Below are 22882 nucleotides of genomic sequence, written 5' to 3' on the forward strand. Positions count from 1 at the left end.
TGTCTCATTTTAAATCTTAGTGACCCATACAGCTGCAGTGTAGTCAACCCTTTAATCCCTAACAGCGATCAGCATCAACTTTCTCCTTGTATTTATCACAATGCTTATTCAAACTCTGAGGTCATGAGAATTGAGGATGTGAAAAGAAAAGTATGGGGACAAGATAGGAGAATTTGTTCTTTGATATTAGGGGTTAAAGGGTTAACACTGTTTAGTACCATGAATGCTCTGCTTGAGTAACTGCAATCAGGCATTCTTTTTTTCGGGGAGCGCGAAAGTGTGGCAGCTTCTTCCCTTCTCCAGATTCCTGACTCTCGAGCTGCCACACTTTCGCGCTCCCCCGAAAAAAAGAACGCCTGATTGCAGGTTACTGCTTGAGTTGGTGCAGTTTTGTACACAAAGAAATTAATCAAGTGTTGTCTCACCTCTTGTTTGTAGGTTGCTTGTGTTTTTAAGAAAAGTAATTAGCTATTCTTTTTACAGGGTTCGTGCTACTCCTTGAAGTCCTTGAAAAGCTCTGGAATTTTTGCCGAAAGTGCTTGAAAATAGTGAAAAATCCTTGAATTTTTGTTTGGATGGGAAATAATGTGGGATTGTATCAAAGTAATTCAGGAATTGAGCGCAGATTTCAAAATTGGAGACAGATTATATCCGGGGAAGCTTTTTTAAACTTGATATTCATGACCAATGAAAACATTTTGAAACAGTGCAAGACAAAGAAAACTTGCTTTGAGTACCCCTTGAAAACTCAGTTTTTAGTGCTTGAATAATCCTTGAATTTATGTCCAAAAACCAGCACGGACTATGTTTTTAGCATGTTGGTCAAAAACTAAATGTGCAACTAAGTTTCTTACTCTGCCTTATGCGCCTACTGGCGCGCAGAGATTTGATGATGATGATGAAGTTTCATGCATAATAGCGGCAATCTCTGTGCCAAAAAATATAGGGCTTATTTGGAGCAATTTCGATTTCAGGGCAAAATGTCACTTATGATGGTACAGTCGACTCCCGATAACTCGAACCCTCGCTAACTCGAACCTCGGGCTAACTCGAACCAATTTTCCTTTCCTTTCAGGTTATTTTCTATATATTTTTACCCTCGATAACTCGAACTCCCGATAACTCGAACCTTTTTCAATTCCCCTTGAAGGTTCGAGTTATTGGGAGTCGACTGTACATATTATGCAGTTCCCATAAGGTCATCGGAAGTTCCTCGGGGGAGGGGGGTCTTAAAAGTCGAAATTTTTTAAGCAAAGTATGAAGCTAAACTGGAATTTCCTAGGGGAAGGGGGTGCAAAACAAAAAAACTTAGATCTGTGGGGGAGTATGGACATTTTCTGGGACTGCACATTGCATAGTAATAATTATTTAACCCTTCAATTAAATTTGACTGAAATTTAGTCAGCCCGTTATGGAGAGTCATATTGACTCTCCATGATATATACCAATGCATCCTTCATTTCAAATGAAACTGGTCTGAAAAATCATCTCAAAATGAATACTTCAGTCCAGCCTGGACTATGTTTGTGTAATTTACATTGGTTCCTGGGTTTGACTGCTACAAACCACTGTCTCTGAGTTACTTGTGTTGGTACAAGGCCAGCCTGCAAGCAAGCCACCCACCCCCAAGAGAGCTTGCTTGCAGGCTAGTTCAAGGGAGACCATGTCTGAGCTGATTTTTTTTTTTTTACTGACTCCTGTTGGATTTATACTCTCTAACAGGACCAGTATGAGTATATGGCGCTTAATGAGGTCATCATTTTTTTCTCCATCAAGAATTGGGTACACACCTAATTGCAATAATGATGTCATATAAAAAATACAAAAAGTCGAATAGAATTAATTAGTTTAAACATCTCAGCTTTGTAGCACTCAATTTCATGTTGATTGTGATAACTGAAGAAACGGCCTCAAATCACCGCAAAGTGCAAGCAATGCAGATCGATATACCTTAATTACACATTAAAGTAATATACGGGAAATTGAGTGGTGCAGCTATGACAATGAAGATAATAAAAATTGACTTTTTTTAAATTTTTATATGACAACGTTATTGCAGTTAGGTGTAGATCAGCTGCAATTTCAACTTGCTCTTGTCAAATCATTAATAATTAATAAAGAGAAAACAAAAAAATCATTTCTATGAACTGAAGGAAGTTGCTTACATAATGAATTAAAGCTAAAATAATCAGAAGTATTGAATTACTGCTGTTTCATTTTCAGGGAATTTTTGTTTTATAGTTTCAGATCAACTTCAATCTATTCCAATATCCTTGCTAAAAGGCTTGACATTTGCCTTCCCTTGTATTCATGCACTGTTGGTTTTGAGTATTGCCTGGGTTCAAAACCAAAAAAACGAAGCTAAGTTGAACTTTAGATCCCATATATACAGTGTATGTAGCATATTTATTTTTGAAAAATGAAATAGAAAAGAAGGCAAGAGGCTAAAACTTGTCTTTGACCAAATCTACAGCACTGTTCTTACTTTTAATATTCTTCATTTGCGATTGAGCAAGAAAAATTTTAGTATCCTGTATTTTTTCTTGTCGCCATAACTGGGTGTTCCTGTGGCTCGACATATTGCACATGTTTCAATTTTTTTTTTACGTGCTTCATTTGAACACCTGAGGTCGATGAAAGCAACTCAGCTGCCTTTTTACTCATTAGTAATTTAGCCCTCCTGTGCCAAATAATTATTGCACAAACTTTTTGTCAAAGAAAATCAAACTCTAATCGCCCAATTTTATTTCTTTGTTCAAAACTGACGCCACGCGCTCACCCAGAGAGACGCTGTTCCAAATATGGAAGCGGCACTTATCAGGCTTCCAGTTGCCTTTCCTGCTTTTGATTGGTCAATTCTCGGCTTGAGGGACAACGGGGACACTGCACGCTTACTTTCCCTGCGCGAGCTCTGTGCGAGTGAGTGTGTGTGTCAACGGAGTTCAACTCGGATAAAATCAAGATGTCTGGACGAGGTGGAAAGGCAGCAAAAAGAGCTAAAGCAATTTCTCGCTCGGCGAAAGCTGGCCTTCAGTTTCCAGTCAGTCGGGTTCATCGATACCTGAGGCAGGCAACGCACCACTATCGCATCGCATCGGGAGCTCCTGTTTATCAAGCCGCGGTCATGGAATACTTGACGGCGGAGATTTTGGAACTCGCAGGAAACGCCGCTCGCGACAATAAGAAGGCACGGATAATTCCCCGACATATTTTGCTTGCTGTGGCTAACGACGAAGAATTACACCAGGTAGATATTTGCTTCTCCGGTTGGTTTTAAGAATGATTGCTAGCGATCGCATACAAACCGATCATTGTCAGTAGTGACTTGAAACCAGATGGTTTTTCACGGTCGGGCCTTCCTGCACAAAGGCCTTGAAAGCCGTGTCTGAATATATTGTATACTTTCAAGGCACTGGGTTGCGTTCTGTGATATTCCTTGGAAGGATTTGACGGTAATCAGAGCATTGGACAATCGCTAAAATAGTGAGCTAGTACCGCATTTTAGTCCATTTTGCACATGTAGTGAAAGGAGCTACGGTAAAAAAAACTCAGCTGATTTTATTACAGATATTTTTTGCTAATATTTCAAGTATCTTTTATTAACTTCTTGCGCTGTAGGTATTAACTACTCAAAGGTTAAATTGAGTAAGTTTTTCCGCTCTAGCATAACTTTCATTTTCGCGATCGCGATTTCAAACAAATGGCGTTTTTCCACGCGCCCTTTGCGAGAGAGCAGACGGGTGTTTTATACATTTCTCTTCCACGCTTTGATTGGCGTTCACCTAGAATAGTTGAGATCGTTATCAATATCCCCTGACTTTGAGTAAAGGTCCATGGAGTAAACCACCAAATAGTCTAGGGTTTGTCGCATTGACACGGCTGTTTTCCTCTCCATGCTTTTTTGGCCAAAGGTTTGTTACGCTTTCGTGTTATAAATTCATGTTTATATTTCCTTCCCATTGTCTGTTTAGTTTCCGGTTGAGTTGTTGTGCTAGCTAAGGGGGTATATCATAAAAGAATCATATTCAAATGCCCTTATGAACCAGAGGAATGACCTTTTCTAATGAGTTGCCTTCATCATGCTTAGACCAAATAAATATGAATTATTATAATTTTTGCTTTCTCTTTAAAAAAAATCGAGCCTCGGTACAAATTTTGCTAAATTACTGAATACAGGACACTTTTGAAGAAGTGTTACTCAAGTGGCTAGGTGGCTAGCTAGTCAATTTGAAGAAGCATGATAATTGAGTGGCTCGGAAGTCACTATATACCTTACTCATTCTTTAAACACGGACAAGCACCGACCTGCTCAGATAATATAGTTACGTAGCTCGTTCTTTGAACACTGAACTCCACTAATGAGCTGTAGAGCCACTCAAATATGCACCTTACACTGTACTTATTCTTCATACAAATCACAAGTTTTTCAACATTTCTACACATAATGATTAATCTTTTTCCTTCACTGCTGAGCTGCTGAGCCACTTCAGTACAACTGCTTCCGATGTGGCCCTGCATAAATATTTTTGAGGCAATACATGACCCATTTAAAGTGCCTGTTACCTATTACATGAACTGGACTGGCCCAGAGAGTTTTAAGTAAAATAATTACTGAATTGGCAAAGCCGAACACTTGTAGCACTATCTATGTAAGCATATTGTAATGTACAAGGTGGCCTCAACTATAAGCCTGGTGGTTTCTAGAGGTCCCCTTGCCATACATTAAACTATGGATAAATTGTCAATATATTGGGAAAAAAGGCAAATAAAAAAAAAATGTCAATGTCAGTTAGATGGGCTAGACCTAGTGTTGCATGATGTATTTCAAAGGTTCCCAGTACTGGCTTAATTTGGAATTTGGTCATTTTAAAAATCTGACAAAGAAATTGCCGATTTTTGTTTCCAAAATACACTAGATCAGATTACAAGTTGTTCCTTTCAAGAATTGAGTTGATTTCTTTCCTCTCGTTGTTCTAGAATTGCTTTGTAGCTATGTGAAGGTATGTGCTACACATAGAGTCTATGTATGGCACATTAAGGTTTCACCAGATCAGACATACAGGTGTAGAGGGAATATTTATCAACAGTGGCCCTCTTGGAGTTAGGTCAATCTTTAGATGCTATTCTCATATTTCTGTTCCCCAGTTGTTGAAAGGAGTAACAATTGCGTCAGGTGGCGTTCTCCCCAACATACACCCAGATCTCTTGAAGAAGAGGAAAGGAGGAAAACTTGTACCACCTGAGGAGTTGAAACCAAAGAAACCGAAGACGAATGTTCGGTCAAAACCAGTGACATCAGGGAAGAAGATATCCACTCCAGCAAAGAAGCCCGCATCTCCTGCCAAAAAAGCTCCAATTTCTGCTGGTAAAGGAAAGAAGAAGGGGGTAGGTTTTCAAGCTTTAGGTATATGACACTGTGAGGGCTTACATTAAAGTGCAACTAAGTGCAATTTTTTTTCTTTTGTTCAATGTAAACTACCAATTTGACTGATTTCTTGTGCGAAAAAATTTTCTTTTGCAATTTTCTTTTTATTAGTTTTTATGGCCTGTGAAAGTTTCAAATTTTCATGGTTTTTTGTTTCACCAATGTGTGAGAGAGGGTCTTAGTTTTACTGCGAGGTCATCAAAGCAACCCATCTGTTATAGTCCTTTGATGACGTCATGTGAAACTAAGACCCATTCTCTTTCTTGCACTCCAGTGAACTTATTACAGTTATGATCTTATTGAAACAGTTTATGTCTAAACAAAGATCAACTGATTGTGTGTTACGGTTTATTGAACTTGAAACTAACGAACTTATTAATACTTTCTGCGTTGGATTTTACATTCGTTTCAGTGAAAGCAACATAAACTAAATATCTATAAACCCTCTTGTCGCCCTGCATTCTGGGTTGATTTTCAAATTTAGATTTTGATTTATTTGATTTGTTCTTAGCCTGCTGCCAAGAAGGGAGCGGACAGCATGGGGCCAGGAGCTGGGCTATCTATCCTTTCCGAGAAAACTCTCTTTTTGGGACAAAAGGTAAGAATGAAGACTTAAAATCTTGAAACTTTGGGGATTTGTTGAAATTAATCAGGGTTTTCAGGAGAACGGAATTGCCACAGAGTTTTTCCAGGTCAGGAATAAGTCAGCGAATTCTGTATATTAATCAAGTTTTAGCTTTAGGTTTGGGAATGGGTTTCGTCACTGGTGTTAAAAGGTGATGTTGTTTCAAAAGACTTTTATGAAGGAATTGATTCTGTGACTTTATCACTGGTTTTACTGGCAAAGAGTTTTTCTTCTATGGACCTTGAAAACTGGTTTGTGGTCAGTGATAAGTCTGGGAATTTTTATAATCCTGGCGTTTGGCAATCCTTTAGAGGTTGGGTTCCATGTACCAGCACCTTAGTGCATACTCTGAACATAATGTCTGCATTAAAACAGATCAAAAGCCAGTTTCAACAAAACAAATTAAAGAGAAGGAAGGGGTATGGGAAGCGGGGGAGGTTGTCTACTATTATGAACCTTACCTTACATCTTCAAAAAGTAATAAACCTCAACTCTTCCTGCTTTGTTAGTTGACAGTTATACAAGGAGACATATCAGTGGTGGAAGCTGATGCCGTTGTACATCCGACTAATGCTACATTTTATCTTGGTGGTGAAGTAGGTATGTATCAAACCTCATGTTTCCTTGTTACAGTACAGTGGAACAATGATGTAACAAAATGTCAAGGGTCTGTACCTTGGGAAAATCTGTTTGCGATAACAGTGCTTCATGTAAACCTAATAGGTTTCCTGTGGTGTACAATATGAGGTTAGTGTACTACAGTAACTTTCAACCAGCAAGAATTGAGTATTTTCTTTGAGGCTGGACACTATAACTGAGGAAACCAAAGGTTTTGTTTTGTTAGGGTTTTGCTAGCAATACTCTAAAATTCAACAATTTTCCATCGCTCCATCCTGACAAGTTTCAGTTGATTAACTTATACATAAGAGACAAAACAAAGCATAGTTCCCTGTGGCAGTATGTAGTGAACTGTTTACAAGAAACATACAGTACTTGTAGGCTGGAATAAAGCAGATTTAAATTTCTTTTGATCTGTTTTGCATTCAGCTTAAGTCACGTGGTGACATTGGTTATGTCAGGGTATATTTTCAAAGTTTGGGTTTCTCGGTTGTGTTCTATTTTACAGGGATTGTGTTATACCATGGTTCAAGTGAGTTTCTAACTTTTAATTCAAAAGAGTGAACATTGTCCAGAATCCTGATAGCAATATGAAACTTTGGAACAGGCAATTCCCCTCTTTCACCAAGAAATGCTGGCCAGTGTTTTTTTTTTATGTTATCTTTTTAATATGTAACTTATCAAGCTATCTTGTAGGCCAATCTTTTTTCTATCACTGTGTGCATTTGAAAAGTATTTTCAGCTGCAGAAAACTTTGACAGGGTCTCATTGGCAGTATTAAATATCCTGCTTTTATTTTCATTTCCCAGGATCAGCTCTCGAGAAAGCAGGTGGTGGAGAATTCAAAGATGAAGTCAAGAAACTGTCAGAATCCCATGGGCCATTAGAACTAGCAACAGGTGAACTTGAATTAAAAATCAAGGTTCTTGCTACTGTACTAAAAGATAATGGCATGTTGAGCTCAGGGTTTATTGTGGAAATGAGGAACTTAAGCAACGATGATGTTTTTGTACATTTCTTTGGAAATGAGGAACTTAAGCAACGATGATGTTTTTGTACATTTCTTTGCCGTCATCAGCCAAAAAACAACTTGAAATTGCCAAATTCAAGGTTCATGGAAAATGTATGCACATGACGGTAAATTTTTCGTTTTTCTTCTCTTCCTTACTTGAATGCCAATCCTATCAATTTAGTTCCTTGGTACTTCGCCCACTTTGTACAAGCTGAACGAGTGGAATAATTGCGAAGTAGTAGAAGTAACGTGAAGTTATATTTTCAACTCGTCTGATGTTTTCGTTGTCGTTTCTGTTGTTGTTGCTTAAGTTTCCTATTGGCTTATGCTGGGCTCATCAGACCCCTTTCAGAAATTTTATAGGCTGTTTTCTTGTGAAACGACGCCCAAGATATTTTGCAATATGGTCTGAAACTCTTAGAAGTTGCTTGGGTAGCAGATTAAGCTTAAATTGTGGTATTGTCAGCTGTGTAGTGGAGAACAATTTCAGTACAATATATTAACCACACCGGTGTAAGATATTCATTTGTCAAATCTCTTTGTAATAACAACAGAGCCTTCTTTGAATTTAATATATATCTGTTAATTATCTTGATAAGGACTGTGCCTACTTTATTTGTTAAGGGGCATACGTTCTGCACATCTCGAGATACTCGGGTTACTGATGGGTGGTGCTTACTAATACAGGGATATTATTGCGCGGTTTGAAACTATGTGGAGAAAGCAGAACTTAGCAAGTGCTCTTGGTATCGAAGAAGAAATTTGGGGGTAACCATACATTTTTCAGAGATACAGTAATAAAGCTTCAATTTGGAAAAAACACCATACATCGCTTTGTATTTTACTGTTTTTTAGAATAATTGTTGCTTAATTATCTCAAAAAAAATGCGTGGTTACCCCCAATTTTATTTTTCAATTTCAATAGCCCTTGATAAGATCTGCTTTTCTCGCATAGTCATAAACCACACAAAAACATTTCTTTATTAGTAGGCACCGTCCTTAAATGCGAATTGTGCTCCTGGTAATCAAAAGGTTGGATTTTGAACCAAGCCTTCTGGTTTTCTTAGCTGCCATTTCTGATGCCCCTAACTTGGCTGCGCAGTATGTGATTCATGTTCACAGCCCGACCTGGGGAACTGATCAATCTACCGAGATGCTGGAGAAAGCTGTCAAGAACGTGTTGACGTTAGCTGACGAGAAAAACATCAAAACAATTGCCATCCCATCTATCGGAAGTGGCGCGTGAGTATAATAATATTATTAATAGCATTTTTGGCACATTGTTAGGTAAACATTCGTTTGACAAATGTTAAAAACTGAGACAACAGGGAATAACGGAGCTAATATCTCGCCCCCAAATTGCAATAAGATGCTGATTTTTGGCAAGTAGGCATTTTTCATCAAGCTCTTTCCGAATATACTAACAAATCCCATAATTTAAAAAAATTCAAATATTTGTGACGTCACACTTTAGAGCTCTATTGACACTCCCCCGGTGGGGCTTTTCTCCGTACCAAGTGGCTGATCAGCGCAGTGCTGATTATCCAAATGTTAACTTTTTGATTCTCTTTTCTCTGTTCTGACAGCAGCAACAGCTTCCCCAAGCAGATAGCAGCCCAGGCCATTCTTAAGGCGATCTCCAACTACTTTGTGTCCATAATGGCGTCGTCCCTGAGGGTTATCTACTTTGTTCTGAATGACATGGAATCCATAGGTGTCTACACTTCGGAACTAGCGCGTCTTGACTCTTAGGAGCTTCTGGCAATTTCTGTCCAGTGTGAATTTTTTGTTTGTCGTGAAGATGACCTGTTATACTGTGAAGGCTGAACTCGTGGATTGTGTTCCTGGCTAAGTGAGCTTGCAAGTTGACATTTTTAATTTAGTTATTCTGATCACCTTCAAGAGTGTTAACTTTTAAAGTAAAAAAAAAAAACAACTCTAATGCATTTCCACTAAGATTTTTAAAAATGAATTGCTCCACGGAAAAGTAAAGGTTACTGATCAGCAGATTTGTTGTGGTCAAAGCTTAGGATTTCAGGCAGAGACTCAAAAATTAGATGAACATTACACAGTTGAAAAAGCAACATCACCACATGAAAGTACTGCTCAGTAGCTTTCATTTGAATGGGCACACTTTAGAATTTCATCCACAGACTCAACAGTTAGAACCACCTTGTGCAGCATAATAAACGGCACCATAGGAAAGTACTGCTCAGTAGCTTTCATTTGAAAGGTCACACTTTAGAATTTCATCCACAGACTCATCAGCTAGAACCACTTTGAACAGCATAATAAATGTCACCACAGGAAAGTACTGCTCAGTAGCTTTTATTTGAATTGTAACACTTTAGAATTTTGTTTACAGACACTTAGCTCAGGTGAATCACAAGACTTGGTACTTTAAAGTTAAAAGGTTACTGCTTTTCCACAGACCCAATTTCGCAGGCTGGTTTTCAAAGCTTGGACACTAGTGTTTGGAACACTCTTTATTTCCCCGACTTGTTGTCTTGTAAGCCCGTTTGGCCAGGGTTATTCACATACACTAAAGAAGCTCTAGTTAGCTACTCACTGTTTAATTTCAGCAAACATTTCAGCGGCACCGACAGTTCTTTTCGATCTTTTCAGAAGGACATCACCCACCTTTCGCAAAACGTCACCTCAAACTTTCACAACATTGAAAAGCTAATCCCTTTTGTAGAAAAAGGCCAGCAAGCATTTTCGGAAAATCAACATCAGCTCACAAATTTGGGGAATAAAATTTTATTCCCTAAAATTTTTGGCAATCGAAATTTTCAGTTAAAGAATCCGAACATATTCAAACTGTGTCAACTTACAGAAATTTTTCCTTTTAAATGGCCATAAACTGATGTGGAAACTTGTTACCCCATTAGTCTGCTTTGCAGTACTGTTTAGGTACATCAGGCATTGCTTCTCCTCACAAAGTGGAGAGAAGTGTTGCATTGCAACCATGTAATGTCTGCAAATGGAACTTCACCGTAAGATGGCTCAAGAACGAAAGCTAAGCCAAGGTTGGGGGGTGTGTCATTTGTTGGAAAGTTCAACACAGCAGTCCAAAGTATAGTAAGTTCGGAGAGACTACAACTTTTGATGAATGCCATTTTAAGGCAATCAGCTAAAATTACAGCGTTTGAGTTTAAGACACGATAAAACACTATCAAGAATGTATTGATCTTCGTCACACGGCGGCCATACTGAGTCTCAGATAATAGGCCATTTCCGAGTTGCTTTGAACCTCATGATGAAAGCGAGGCTAAGTGCAAAGTTTTTATTATGAAAATTAGTTTTGATTCATATGTAAACAAAACGAATTTTCATATGAAAAACTTTGCACTTAGCCTCGCTTTCATAACGAGATTCACAGCAACTCGGAAATAGCCTATTTAAAGCTTTGGTTTTACACAGCAAGCCTCGCACTGAATTCGCGTCTGCGTCGGGGCGAGGCTAGGCTCGATTTCCGCCGCTCTCTCGAGTCCTCGTTTCCCGAACAGCGGCTGGAAATCGAGCCTAGGGCGAGGCTTGCCGTGCGAAAGCAAAACTTTTTATTCCTCTGAGACTCAACATGGCCCCGCATGACAAAGGTCTATTGAGTTCAAATGGCTCATACTATCACGGTACAGCTCTGTTGCAATAATTTAAAAGCTGGGATCCAATCATTAATGGTGTTGAAAAGGAAAACAACAATATACAGCCCTCAACAACTACATTTCATCTGAAATGTTGTCCATCAGTTGCTTATTGGTAGTATTAAAAAGTCTTCTAGACATTTGTAAGTTAGCCATAAGCCTGCTAAGTTGGCGTGTCAATTAAGAATTTCTTTTCCTTGTTCACGTGTTAGAAAGAGTTTTCTAAGTTATGTAGTTATGCTATAAGTGGTTTGTTGACAAGGAGGCATATATATGCCTCGTCCATCAAGTTTCTGTGGAAGTAAAGTCATTTTTATAAATGATGAAATGTCATTTTCATTTTTCGATTGTAGAAATGTTGTCATGTTAAACGTCGTCGTGATGTTTTAGCTGTAAAATTCTTTGGAATTGTTACCAAGTCGTTTTCTTTGTTCACCAGCAAAGTATTGGAAGTCTAAGTTAACGGTTTTTTAACGATATTATTTTTTATTTTCTTCCCCCAAATCCAAACATCTATCGTAGTCATAGCGAAACGTAATTAGAACAGTTAGAAGAAGAAAATAAATGCTCTTTGTTCACGTTTAACGTTGACTGCATTGTCGTCAATTTGTTGGGGCCTTATTGACCGTTGTCACTCAGCGGCCATATTGAGTCTAAAGAGAATCAAAAGGTTTGTCTTTGCACTGCAAGCCTCGCACTGAATTCGCGTCAGTGCGAGGCTTGCCGTGCGAAAACAAAGCTCTTTATTGTCCTGAGACTCAACATGGCCGCCAAGTGACAAAGCTTCGCGCCTTTTTCATCTCGGCAACCGGGCTGAAATTTCGCGTATGAACAGGCGGCAAAATTAGTCCCGCAAACTGGGCCTGGTCTGGGGGAGACCCGTTACTCGAACTTCCCGATAAATTGCTGGCCCGGAAAGTATTTTATGTGCACTGCGTTTCTCAACAGACTCAATTTTTATTGAACAGCCAACCACTACGATCGCATTCTTGTCGAACAAATCTTAAGCAATTTACAGCCCTTTACCAAGGTCTCAAAATCTGGAACTCTCTCCCAATATCAATTACTTCTTCATCTAGTTTTTTCACCTTAAAGAAAAAAATGTGGCAGTTTTTATCTATAAAATCATGAATTGACCAAGCTGCACTTACGCAGCACCATATTTTCTATTTACTAATGAGAGTCGAGGTGGTCTCTCTTATAAGCCTGGTGGTTTCTTGAGGTCTCCTCGCCATTATTGTAAATTCTATCATTTCTTCTTTTTTTTAGTAAGGCAAATAAATAAGTAAATGATGATGATGACTTTGAGAGCTTAATTCTGAAGTCTTTATAGCTCTTTAAACACTTAAGGCAAGTTTGCGCTGAAAAATTACCACCAATGAAATATTAAAAAATGTTTATCGAGACCAGCAAGTTACAGAGACTTTCGAGAAACCGGCCGATCAGCCTGGTTGGCGGTTTCATGTGAAGAGGCTCTGAATTCAGTCAAATAAAGCGTTAGGGGGTGATCTGCCGTAAATCCTCGAATTTGCGCCCCTTGAGGCTTCAAATAGGCGCTCCCCCACCCATCCCCAAGGGGGAAAACAATATATGGCATGCAGTAAAATAATCCATTTGAGGACATTACTTTGCCAGACGTCGAGGACAGGGCTCCTCTGGCAACGATGTTATCAATGCTTGATGAGGATAGCAAAGTAGAATGGAAGGATTTTGAAACCAGAACTTAGAGGCAACAAGACCTTGAAAGTGACCACACACAGATTTGTGTTTCTCCTTACAGATTCGTTTCAGTTTTCTTACTTTTTGTGGCAGTTCGTGTTTACTTGAAATAGAGGCAACATTAGTCTGAGGCCGAAATTTGAACCGAAATAAGCGCCCCGCTTCGAATTAGCCCTCCCCCCCTCCCCCTTTGCTTCTCGATCCAGAAAATTAAATAACCCAGCGCTAATTCGAACAATTACGATACTTTAATTTTAGCAAAAACGGATATGGCCTAAGAAATAAAAAGAAAATTTCTTTTAACTCACCATCGGTGGTTTTCAATTCTGATTTTAATTTTCAATCGTCTTTTAAAAGAATGTGAGCGAGCGACCACAAAAGCTAATTAATATTACGCCTGATCGCATTTGAGTTACCTCTCGTATTACTTTAAAAATCCCGCAAGGGATTTAATGTAAGCAAGAGTATTGATTCAGTTTTGTTTTAAATTGGTACTATTGGTACTATAAATGATTATTTTCTTGTTTGTCAGCCCAGTTTTGACAAAAACTTTTTGATTCATCGGTACCCGGCTAAATGCTTTTCTCTCCTTTATCCTGACATTCTGAAAATCATCAAAAAAATCTGAAACATTTTTGAGGCTGCTTATTACAAAGCTACGATGGCTACGAACGGAAAACGTAAATTTCATGTGCATTCCTTTAAAAGAGGAAAAAGTTTCCTGTGTCTTTTTAGAGTTAAGTTAAACATGGCTGTAGGAGTTTGAAAGAATTGTTGTGAAAACAGGAGCATGCGCAGTAGGGGATTTTCCCACCACTGCTTAGAGTTGAACGCAAGTTCTGTGAGGTTTTCTGTAACTTTTGGCTACTAGTGTTGTAACACGTGTGTTGCGGTAACCAGTGATTTCGACCATGTGCTAACTCGCCCACAACAAATTCGCCCAACCCTGCATGCCGCAAATTGTAACTGAAAGAAAGCGTCTCTACAAGTATGACTGTTTCTCGTTTTTTAAGTGTGTGGCAACAAAATGTCATGTTCGCTGTTGGCGAGTTCGCTTGTGGGCGAAATTACTATCCTATTCTGCCAAGTTTTCGCGCCTATGCAAACGAGAACTCCGGCTCACAGTGACCTTCGAGCTTACCGTGGAACAACAACTCGTTTTCACTTTCAAAGCATTTCACTTTCAACATCTTATAACACACGATACAGAAATACGGTTTTTGGCATCCGTGCTGAGTCACGTGATGATGCGCCTGCTCTTGAATCGTGCGAAAGGTGCGTGCGCACCCAGTTAGCGCCAAACATGGCAGCGCGTCGTAACCATAGAAAAAATGCGCGCTAAACTCATTCGTGTCGTGTTTGCTCCAACACGGATGTGTCTTGCCGACGTATGTTGTCTTGTGGACTATTTTCATATCTTCCTTTCTGCTCCTATGCGGACAGTAAGTTAGAACACAGTTGGTTGTGCAAAGACTACATTTGTCCCCGTCTGTGATACGTTCTTCAAACTCCGACTCCTCACTTGAAAATCCCACCTCTCGTTTATGTTTCTGTGTAAGGCAGCCTTCGAAGTTTCCGCAAAATCTCTCATCGTGTTTCTTCAGCTCTTTTTTGTCACGGAATACCATCCGGCATTTAACGCATTTGGATTTAAATTCATCCATGAAAGTTAATTCCTTCGTAACTACGGTCTTGTAACCAACTTTCTCTTCGCTCAAGATCTCTATCAACGGAGCAAAAACCTCGTCCGGCTCGGTAGAAACCAGAATAATATCTCTTTTTTCTTGGACGCGAACACGAGGATTCTTAGCAATAAGCGTCACCGATAAAGCTTTCCAATTCATTGCACCATAAGGCGAAATAATTGTCTTCTTGGGCACATGAAGAAATCGAAATTGAGGCAATAATTTAGCCGGTAGCTCTTTGCTTCGGTAAAACACATAAAAGTGAAGATAACATTGTGTTTGAGGAGATATTGAGATGCCCTCTAAATACTGCTCTCCATTAGTCTCCCAATCCACCAGGAAATATTTCGCACGCATAATTACTCGACTACGTTGCCGGCAGCGAGTCAAGTTTGCTCGGCCCCGACACAGTTTGTTAATAAACTAAATAAATGTGAGTGTTAATGACCATAGCCGATTTGTATAAAATCTAATTAAAATGCAATGCTTTTATGTTTATTTTCTATTTAAAGCACAATAGCAAATTTGATTAGCTCATAACTTTCTCGTCAAGGAGACCTACCGGTAAAAAATGACAGCACAGCACAGTGCTCGAGTACAATTCTCGCTGGGGACTAATGTGAATGCACCCTTTTAGCAAGTATGCAAGCCAGAATTCGGGGACGGTGTCCGTGCCCGACCTTGTATTCAGGCACTGAAGTAGGAACCGATTCCCTGTGTGCGTGCGTTTCTATTTTGTGCCCGATGCCCAGACAGTAGTGCTCGGGCACCAAGTGCGAACATAACCTCATGCCTCCCTGCGACACAGTAATCTCACCAATTGACGATCGATAACACGATTGCTTTTGGGGCTTCAGGGAGTTTGAACAACGTCCTTTCAGTGCCAGGGAACAGGGCCGTGCCACAGGACCCCTAGTCTGGACAGACGTCTTCTAGGCGACTCTTGCACAGTTTGGCAGTAGTTCGATCAAAGTCACTGCATGGGTCGAAACATACTATCTCAATAATCACACGGTAAAATATTGGACTACAAAGTCTAAAAAATGATTTACGATTTTTGAAACAAAACTTCGTGATTGTTGCTAACAGTTTTAATCAACTGGTTGCTTGGTGGTTGCCTTTAATGCCCACATGCACAGAAGTTGCGTTAACTGAAGATGTCAAAGCTGTACGAAATTAAGCATAAAAATAAATGGATGTTGTCATCGAGAAACTTGACGGCTATCTTACTCCATTATTCTCTTCACGAGTGTGGGGTATAAGGTTGTCAGTAGAGAAAACGGTACAGAAACCTTCCGCTCAGTAACTCTTTGGTGTAGCGTTTAACTTTTTAAAATTTGTAAATTTGTATACATGTAGCGCATAATTCCATGACGGGCTGATCAAATGCTCTTTACAGTAGAGGGACACTCTTCAGATCGAATTGGAATATGGATGATGTTGGGTAAGAGGAGACGGAAAAACTGGAGTACCCGGAGAAAAACCCCTCAGATCAAGGACGAGAACCAACAACAAATTTTGAGTCTGTCAGGATGGTATCTTCAGATGAAAGCTATTAATTGATCATTACTCTTCTATGCAGCCGAGCAGTACAGTTTCCTCTGCTGTCGAGTGTAACATTTCCTAACATCATATGCTAGTAAATCAAAACAACGAGACTCTTTTCAAAACTTTTGCTACTGTCAGAAGATCCATAAATCTTGTGTCAAGAGCTCGCACTTAACGAATTTATAAGTGAAACTTTTGATTGCATAAAGAGAAGTTAGATTTAATTCGGTTGTTACCAGTGAGTAGTTTTTTGTGGTATTACTGTTTTCCGCTCAAGGTGGCTCCAATTTCCTAACTTTCGCAGAATTTCTGTCCGTTTTTGAATATGAAGACCTCTGAGCGCTACTTTCCCCGGGGTACTCGCTTATAGAAAATATCGGAGGTGTGTGCGGCGCCAAAGGGCTTGGGTTTTGAGCCGTTTTGAGGTCTGAAATAGGGTATGATCATGAATTTTAAACATTTTGCAGTGAAAGTCGAAAAACGGGTATGAATTCTAGAAACCTGGGGCCCGTTTCTTGAAAGTCCCGGTAACTTATCGGGCCCGATAAGTGTCTTTGGTGATAAATGTTTCTTAGCAGAAGTCAATTTTTGTTAAGCTTTGAATAGTAAATTTTAAAATCTTATAATTCTATGTAAACATTGGCCAAGTACCATGTCTGTAATCACTGAATAATCGGCGAAAAAGCATTTCAAAATATACTTATCGGAACCGGTAAGTTAGCGGGACAATCTAGAATTAACGGGCCCCTGGTCTGAAAATGGGTAAGAATTCTAGAGGCCAGGGGCCCATTTCTCAAAAGTCCCGGTAACTTACCGGGGCCGATAAGTGTCTTTGGCGATAAATGTTTAACAACGGAAGTCAATTTTTGTTATCTTTGAATACTAAATTTTAAAATCTTACAATTCTATGAAAACATTGGCCAAAACCATGGCTGTAATCACTGTGTGATCGGCGAAAAAACGTTTAAAAATATACTTATCGGGCCCGGTAAGTTACCAGGACTTTCGAGAAACGGGCTCCAGATTTAAGAAAAGAGTACCGGGAAATTATATATTTTCGCCTGAATTATCAGGGTTTAGAGAACCGAGTCAGGCACCCCACCAAAATTTTCTTGAGTCTGCCGATGAAATCCTAAAGGCTTGAACGTTGATTGGTAGAGTACTGCACCGCAGAGGTCATGGGTTCGAATCCCGTTCAAGCCTGAATACTTTCAGGCTTTCTTTTCGCAACTGCTTTTGCGCCTATAACGCATTCTGTGTTTCGCAGTTCAAATATATGAATTTTCATATGTTCACTTTCATCACGATTCTTTATTTTTGCTCTTCAAACAAAAGCTACTGAGCAGAACTTTCATGTGGTGCTTTTTATTATCCTGTACGAGGTGGTTCTAACTTTTGAGTCTGTAGAGGAAATCCTAAAGCCGGTGTAAGCATTCAAATGAAAGCTATCGAGCAGTTATTTCGTGTGGTGCTGTTTATTATGCTGTACAAGGTGGTTCTACCTTTTGAGTCTGTGGATGAAATCCTAAAGCCGGTGTAAGCATTCAAATGAAAGCTACTGAGTAGTACTTTCCTGTGGTGCTGTTCATTATACTGTGTAAGGTGGTTCTACCTTTTGAGTCTGTGGAGTGAATCCTAAAGTGTGACCATTCAAATGAAAGCTACTGAGCAATACTTTCCTGTTGTGCTGTTTATTATGCTTTACAAGGTGTTCTAACTTTTGAGTCTGTGGATTAAATCATAGAGTGTAACTATTCAAATGAAAGCTCCTGAGCAGTACTTTCCTGCGGTACTGTTAATTCGTATACTGTAGAAGGTGATTTTCTAAGTAAACTTTAGAGTCTGGCTATGGATTCAATCCTAAAGTGTGACCATTCAAATGAAAGCTTCTAAGCAGAACTTTCCTCTGGTGTTGTTTATTTATACTGTAGAAGGTGATTTCTAACTTTTCAGTCTGTGGATGCAATCCTAAAGTGTGACCATTCAAATAAAAGCTACTGAGCAGTACTTTCCTGTGGTGCTGTTTATTCAGTGCTTTTCAAATTGATACTAAATTTTGATTCTGTATATGAAATCTTCATACGAAAGCAATTAATTGAGCATTACTTTATGTGGTACTGTTTATTATACTATTTAAGGTGGTTCCAGTGGGTAAAATTCTAAACTGTGACCATTCAAATGAAAGCTTCTCAGAGCAGTACTTTCCCGTATCATTGTTTGTTATGCTGTGCAAATTTGATATACAAGATCAATGGATCTAACTTTTAATCCTGTGGATGACTCTGAGATGTCACCATTCCAACGACAGTCCGATTGTGCGTTTGTGTTCAATTCCGCACAAAAAGGAATTTTAAACCATTTAAAGAAGCAGCTTGCTTAGCCAAACTTGTAGCCAAAAAACACATTCATGTATGGTTGTAAACGTTCAAATAATGTTTCAGGTTTGTTAACAATTACCCCACTAGTGCGGCACAGAAACAACTATCACTCATTCTTGGCTGTGGATGGCTAGGATTAACACGAATTGCAACTTAAAAAAATTGGCGAATTTTTTCAAGTTCTTTCTGAGTCATTTTGGAAAAATTGCTAAAAATGAATTATAGTTTTTTCTTCCTCAGAGAAATCATTTTATATTTCCACCACAGTGTTGTAAGAGCAATTTTATGGTAGAAAAGAGGTTCTTAATCAAACATTTGAGTAGTTTTAATTAACATGCAGCAAAATCTCCTTGACAGGGTCTTTTTAAATTTCGCTTTTACACGAAGCTTGAAAAATAGACGACATAGAATAACTAGAAACAGCCGCGTGGGTCCAAAGTTGAGTAGGTATCGGGTTTCTCTCGTCAAACGTCCTGTTTACTCCAAAGGCCATTAAAGGATATTTACACACCTTTGCAAACTGAAAAAACACACTTAAGTAATGCAAAAGGAACTCACTTTCGAGGAGACAGTACGTGAGCGGGGAAAAGCTTTCTCGTTAGAGGAGGCGGGTTAATTTTTATACTAACATACTTAAAGGTTGATTTAAGTGGTATAAATACTCATCAAGGAGTCGTAAAAATGCCGTGGGTGGAAAATAGTATCATGTAAACTTAATCTTTCTTCGTGTTTCTCGCAAAAATGTGCTAAATATCTTGAGAACAACTCCAGCTGACGGGGATATCGAATTTCTAATTTTCACAAGCTCAGAACAAATAAACATGTTCGGCGGCCATGCTTGAGTAAACTCATTACGAGAACACAACAAAGTGTAATGTAGTCAGTAAGTAGATGACGTTGTCAGGTCCAAATCAGTGTGAACAGGCCGTTGAACTCTCCTACCACTGCTTACAGCTCTCCCAAGGAAAAAAAAAATTCAAATTCTAGTCTTCAAGAAGTTGAAAACTCTTGATAAATACGATCACAGAGGGGTTGTCTGCACGATAACTCAGTTTCATCGGAACTGTTAAACTTAACCATTTTATTCACATCTAATCCTTCAAGGTTGAAAATGAATCATCTTGAACAGTAAACAGCATGCTAAACAAGACTATAGAAGACGGCCTTGCTGTCAGATGGCTTTCGATAACTTTTTAAACTAGACTGGAAGGCGCTCGATAACTTTCACCGAACGGACACACTTCGCCGTTTTTTTTCACATCTCAGTGATCCCTCAAGGTTAGAAATGAATCATCTTGTACAGTAAATAACAGGCTAAACAAGGTTACGATGGAGCCGCTTTCCTTTTGATCCTTTTAATCCGAAAGTTAACATTTTAGAAACCCTTGTTCGAGTTAGCACATGCATTTACAGAACCAGAGGAAAAAAGCGCTCAATAACTTTGACCGATCGCTGAAACGCTTACTCTAGTTCGTTTTCAAAGACTGTCGATTTCTCGTGCGCTCCCTCTCCTCCCTCTTAAGGACCAACGACTTTTATCAAAACTAGAGCGCGCCGAAGCGGAAAACAATTCAAATTGTAGAAAAAAGACTCCCTTCCCTCCACACAATAATGCCTTAAACGGTCAGGCCGGTGATCTGACTTCATCATCACTAAGGCTTCTTTTCGAGGACAGAAAAAACCTGAAAATCCACGGAGAAATTTATAAGGAAAATTAGGAACGGGTCAACTGTATTCATAGTCTATGGTTTAGTTTGACGTACGTGCAAATTCTCGGTCTCGTCTCACCACAAGCGGTTCAGTTTCCTGATCCGAAAGACGGTGGACGGTTCAACTCTCGGCGTATGACCCAAAAACCTTCCGCGACTGACATTAACAGTATAACTGTTGAATCTTGAATTCCGTTTTTTTTTCCAGACCGCCATGAGGCTGTCGTGCACTCTTCTTGTCAAGTTCCAAACTGCTAATACTATTATAAGAAAAAAGGGAGTTGCAAACTTTCGATCTAACCTTCGCATCAACTCTCATTCTCTCTAGTGGACGTGTACTCTATATTCAACTTTAAATCTACGTAAGGATACGAAAATTAACAAGAAGAAAGTCAGTATCACTGATCATAATCACCATCATAATCTTTATTTACACACATGCAGTCGTATCATTGCATCAAGTGATCTTCATAGGAGCCGTGTAAAAAAGCGACTACACTAACTTTCGACAAAAAAAAAAATACGTAGTATTATTTGTTCTGATTACTGATTACAGCTCGCAGACGGTTTGGCTCTATTTACAGCTTATTTCTCTCTATAGAGTCACATGGAATGTTTAAGTTTTCGGAAATGAGAATTTCATTGCTAGCCGCGTAAACTGGCATCACTGTCAGTTGAGCCCTTTACTTTCGCTGTTTTTAGTTTCCTGTCAGAGCAATATGGAGCGGTATCTGCGCGAAAGAAAACTCTTCGTCTTTATGTTTTTCTTCCTCTACATGATTCAGCAATTCCTCGGCGGTCTTTAGACAAACCAGGTATTTCTTTTTGTAGCAAGCCATGCAGTAGTATGGATAGGTAGCGCCGTGAACCAACTTATGGTGAAAGGCTTGAAATTCGATGTTCGGAAATCGCTCGGAACAGCTCGGCTCTTCAAGGCAAGGAAGCGGCAACCTGCTGTAAAAGTGCTGCAGATAATCGTCTTCGGTCTCGTAATACTCTTCGCAACTACAGTCACAGCGTTTGTGTGTTTTCTCCATGTGCTCTGCAAGCTTTCTGGGAGAGCAGAAGATTTTCTCAGGGCAAAATTCACAACTTTGTTGGCGTTCTAAATGTTCTTCCAATTCTTTCTTTGCGAAGAAGCCGTTCGCTCGCTTGCTTTTTTCGCATTTTAGGTTAGGGCACAAAAAATTGTGCTTGCTGTGGTCGTGGCCTTCAGCCTCCTTCTTTGTTTTGAAAATAATTTTGCAGTGCGTACAGGAGTACTGGAATAAATCCAACAGCGTTTTCTCCCCGACGTTGATAATCTTCACTGGAATTTTGTTGAATTTCAAGATGGCCTCCAACTCTTCGTACCTGGCTTCTTCTCCGCAAACAACATTGGCTCTGTATTTGGTGTGAACGTGAGGTCTAGACCAAAGCTTGCAGTGATTGTTTGTACAGTTGCATGAAATATGCGTGTAAAAATGCAAAACGTATGTCAGAAGCGCCGTCCACGAAGCCTCGGCAGAAGTCGTTAATGTCGGGTGTTTCACAATCCACTCGCAGTCACCGGGAAGGTCATTTTTCGGAGTGGTCTTGTTGTAAAAGATGTGAACTTTAATGTCTCGCTGTGTCGAAGTAAACCTCACTCCTTTTAAAAAATCCTTGCTTGTGGTTTCCCAGTCTACAAAGTAGACCGAAGTCGATCGAATTGTACACATAACAAACACTGGATTTCGTTGTTTACTGTAAGAAATGACACCAATATTTCTTGCCACACTCTCGTCTCGACAAGAATTACATCGATGGTGAATTTTCCTGTTATTTTATTCAGAATAATAAATAATTGAGATTCGGTTGCTAAAACAGAAGATAAAAACTTGTGTATTATAGGGCTTTTATTGTTAGTCAATCAGTGAGCAGTAGTCGATTTTGTATCGTTTTAATCTTCTTTCATTGCAAAATAAACAAGACGTGCGTTGATTGGTTGTGAGAAACTGAGCGCGCGTGGAGCACGTGCACTATGTTAGCGAAGCTTTTAAATGGTTTATTGTTTCCAGTGAGTTTGTTTTTAAATGGTTTCCGTACTTGAATGGGTTCTTTTGAAAATATGAGTTATACGTTTTGCTTTGCTTTCGTAAATAGCTAACCAACCGAACGTTTTTTTAGGCAAACAGAAGAAGGAAAATATTAAAAGAAATGAAATCAAAGTGTCCACTCCTTAACATCTACTCCAATTACCGTGATGTAAATACAATGTAGAAGTTTTTTCGTAAGAACAACTGAACTTAAAATGAAACAGAAAAAGCGAGGCTAGCTTAACCCCAGAAAAATAAACAGATTTCGCTATGAAAACCCCCCATGAAATCTTCTAAACGCAGTAGTAATTGAAATGAGAAGAAATCAGTTTCTTTAAAATGTTTCTCGCTTCTAATTAGCAAGATGATTACCTTGGGGACACTTCTTATTTACACACCTGTCTCGAAGAGTAAACGAGGTCTAAATTACCGATCTAATATTCTAATACGCGATGTGATAGC

General features: G+C 39.2%; 3 protein-coding genes across 5 annotated transcripts; 1 reads left to right on the top strand and 2 right to left on the bottom strand.

Annotated features, from left to right (window-relative positions):
- Positions 1–2860: 2860 nt before the first annotated feature.
- LOC146485260 (core histone macro-H2A.1-like) lies at positions 2861–11909 on the top strand. Of its 3 annotated transcripts, XR_014863445.1 has the most exons (8): positions 2863–3247; positions 5146–5385; positions 5937–6023; positions 6560–6650; positions 7478–7567; positions 8748–8922; positions 9267–11130; positions 11205–11909. XR_014863445.1 is itself a non-coding variant. In XM_085103686.1 (7 exons), the coding sequence occupies exons 1-7, from the start codon at positions 2963–2965 to the stop codon at positions 9430–9432; spliced, it is 1131 nt and encodes a 376-aa protein (XP_084959812.1). In that variant the 5' UTR covers positions 2861–2962; the 3' UTR covers positions 9433–11909. The 3 variants fall into 3 exon arrangements, 2 of the variants coding, with proteins under 2 accessions (XP_084959812.1, XP_084959811.1); XM_085103686.1 differs by having other exon boundaries at positions 2861–3247; positions 9270–11909; XM_085103685.1 differs by having other exon boundaries at positions 9267–11909.
- A 2094-nt stretch (positions 11910–14003) lies between these two features.
- LOC146485261 (uncharacterized) lies at positions 14004–15136 on the bottom strand. Its single transcript, XM_085103691.1, has one exon. The coding sequence runs from the start codon at positions 15083–15085 to the stop codon at positions 14141–14143; it is 945 nt and encodes a 314-aa protein (XP_084959817.1). The 5' UTR covers positions 15086–15136; the 3' UTR covers positions 14004–14140.
- A 5692-nt stretch (positions 15137–20828) lies between these two features.
- On the bottom strand, positions 20829–22489 carry LOC146485262 (uncharacterized). Its single transcript, XM_085103690.1, has one exon. The coding sequence runs from the start codon at positions 22061–22063 to the stop codon at positions 21062–21064; it is 1002 nt and encodes a 333-aa protein (XP_084959816.1). The 5' UTR covers positions 22064–22489; the 3' UTR covers positions 20829–21061.
- Between the last annotated feature and the right edge of the window lie 393 nt (positions 22490–22882).

Source organism: Pavona decussata, unplaced genomic scaffold (genome assembly GCF_977016875.1).
Source record: "Pavona decussata unplaced genomic scaffold, jaPavDecu1.1 SCAFFOLD_27, whole genome shotgun sequence".
NCBI classification, from domain to species: domain Eukaryota; kingdom Metazoa; phylum Cnidaria; class Anthozoa; order Scleractinia; family Agariciidae; genus Pavona; species Pavona decussata.

Excerpts from the sequence above, each read along its gene's own strand:
- LOC146485260 (XM_085103685.1), top strand. The coding sequence starts at position 2,963 with ATGTCTGGACGAGGTGGAAAGGCAGCAAAAAGAGCTAAAGCAATTTCT. Across the intron at positions 6,024-6,559 it reads CTCTCTTTTTGGGACAAAAG|TTGACAGTTATACAAGGAGA; the intron begins GTAAGAATGAAG and ends CTGCTTTGTTAG. Across the intron at positions 6,651-7,477 it reads TTATCTTGGTGGTGAAGTAG|GATCAGCTCTCGAGAAAGCA; the intron begins GTATGTATCAAA and ends TTCATTTCCCAG.
- LOC146485261 (XM_085103691.1), bottom strand. The coding sequence starts at position 15,085 with ATGCGTGCGAAATATTTCCTGGTGGATTGGGAGACTAATGGAGAGCAG.
- LOC146485262 (XM_085103690.1), bottom strand. The coding sequence starts at position 22,063 with ATGTGTACAATTCGATCGACTTCGGTCTACTTTGTAGACTGGGAAACC.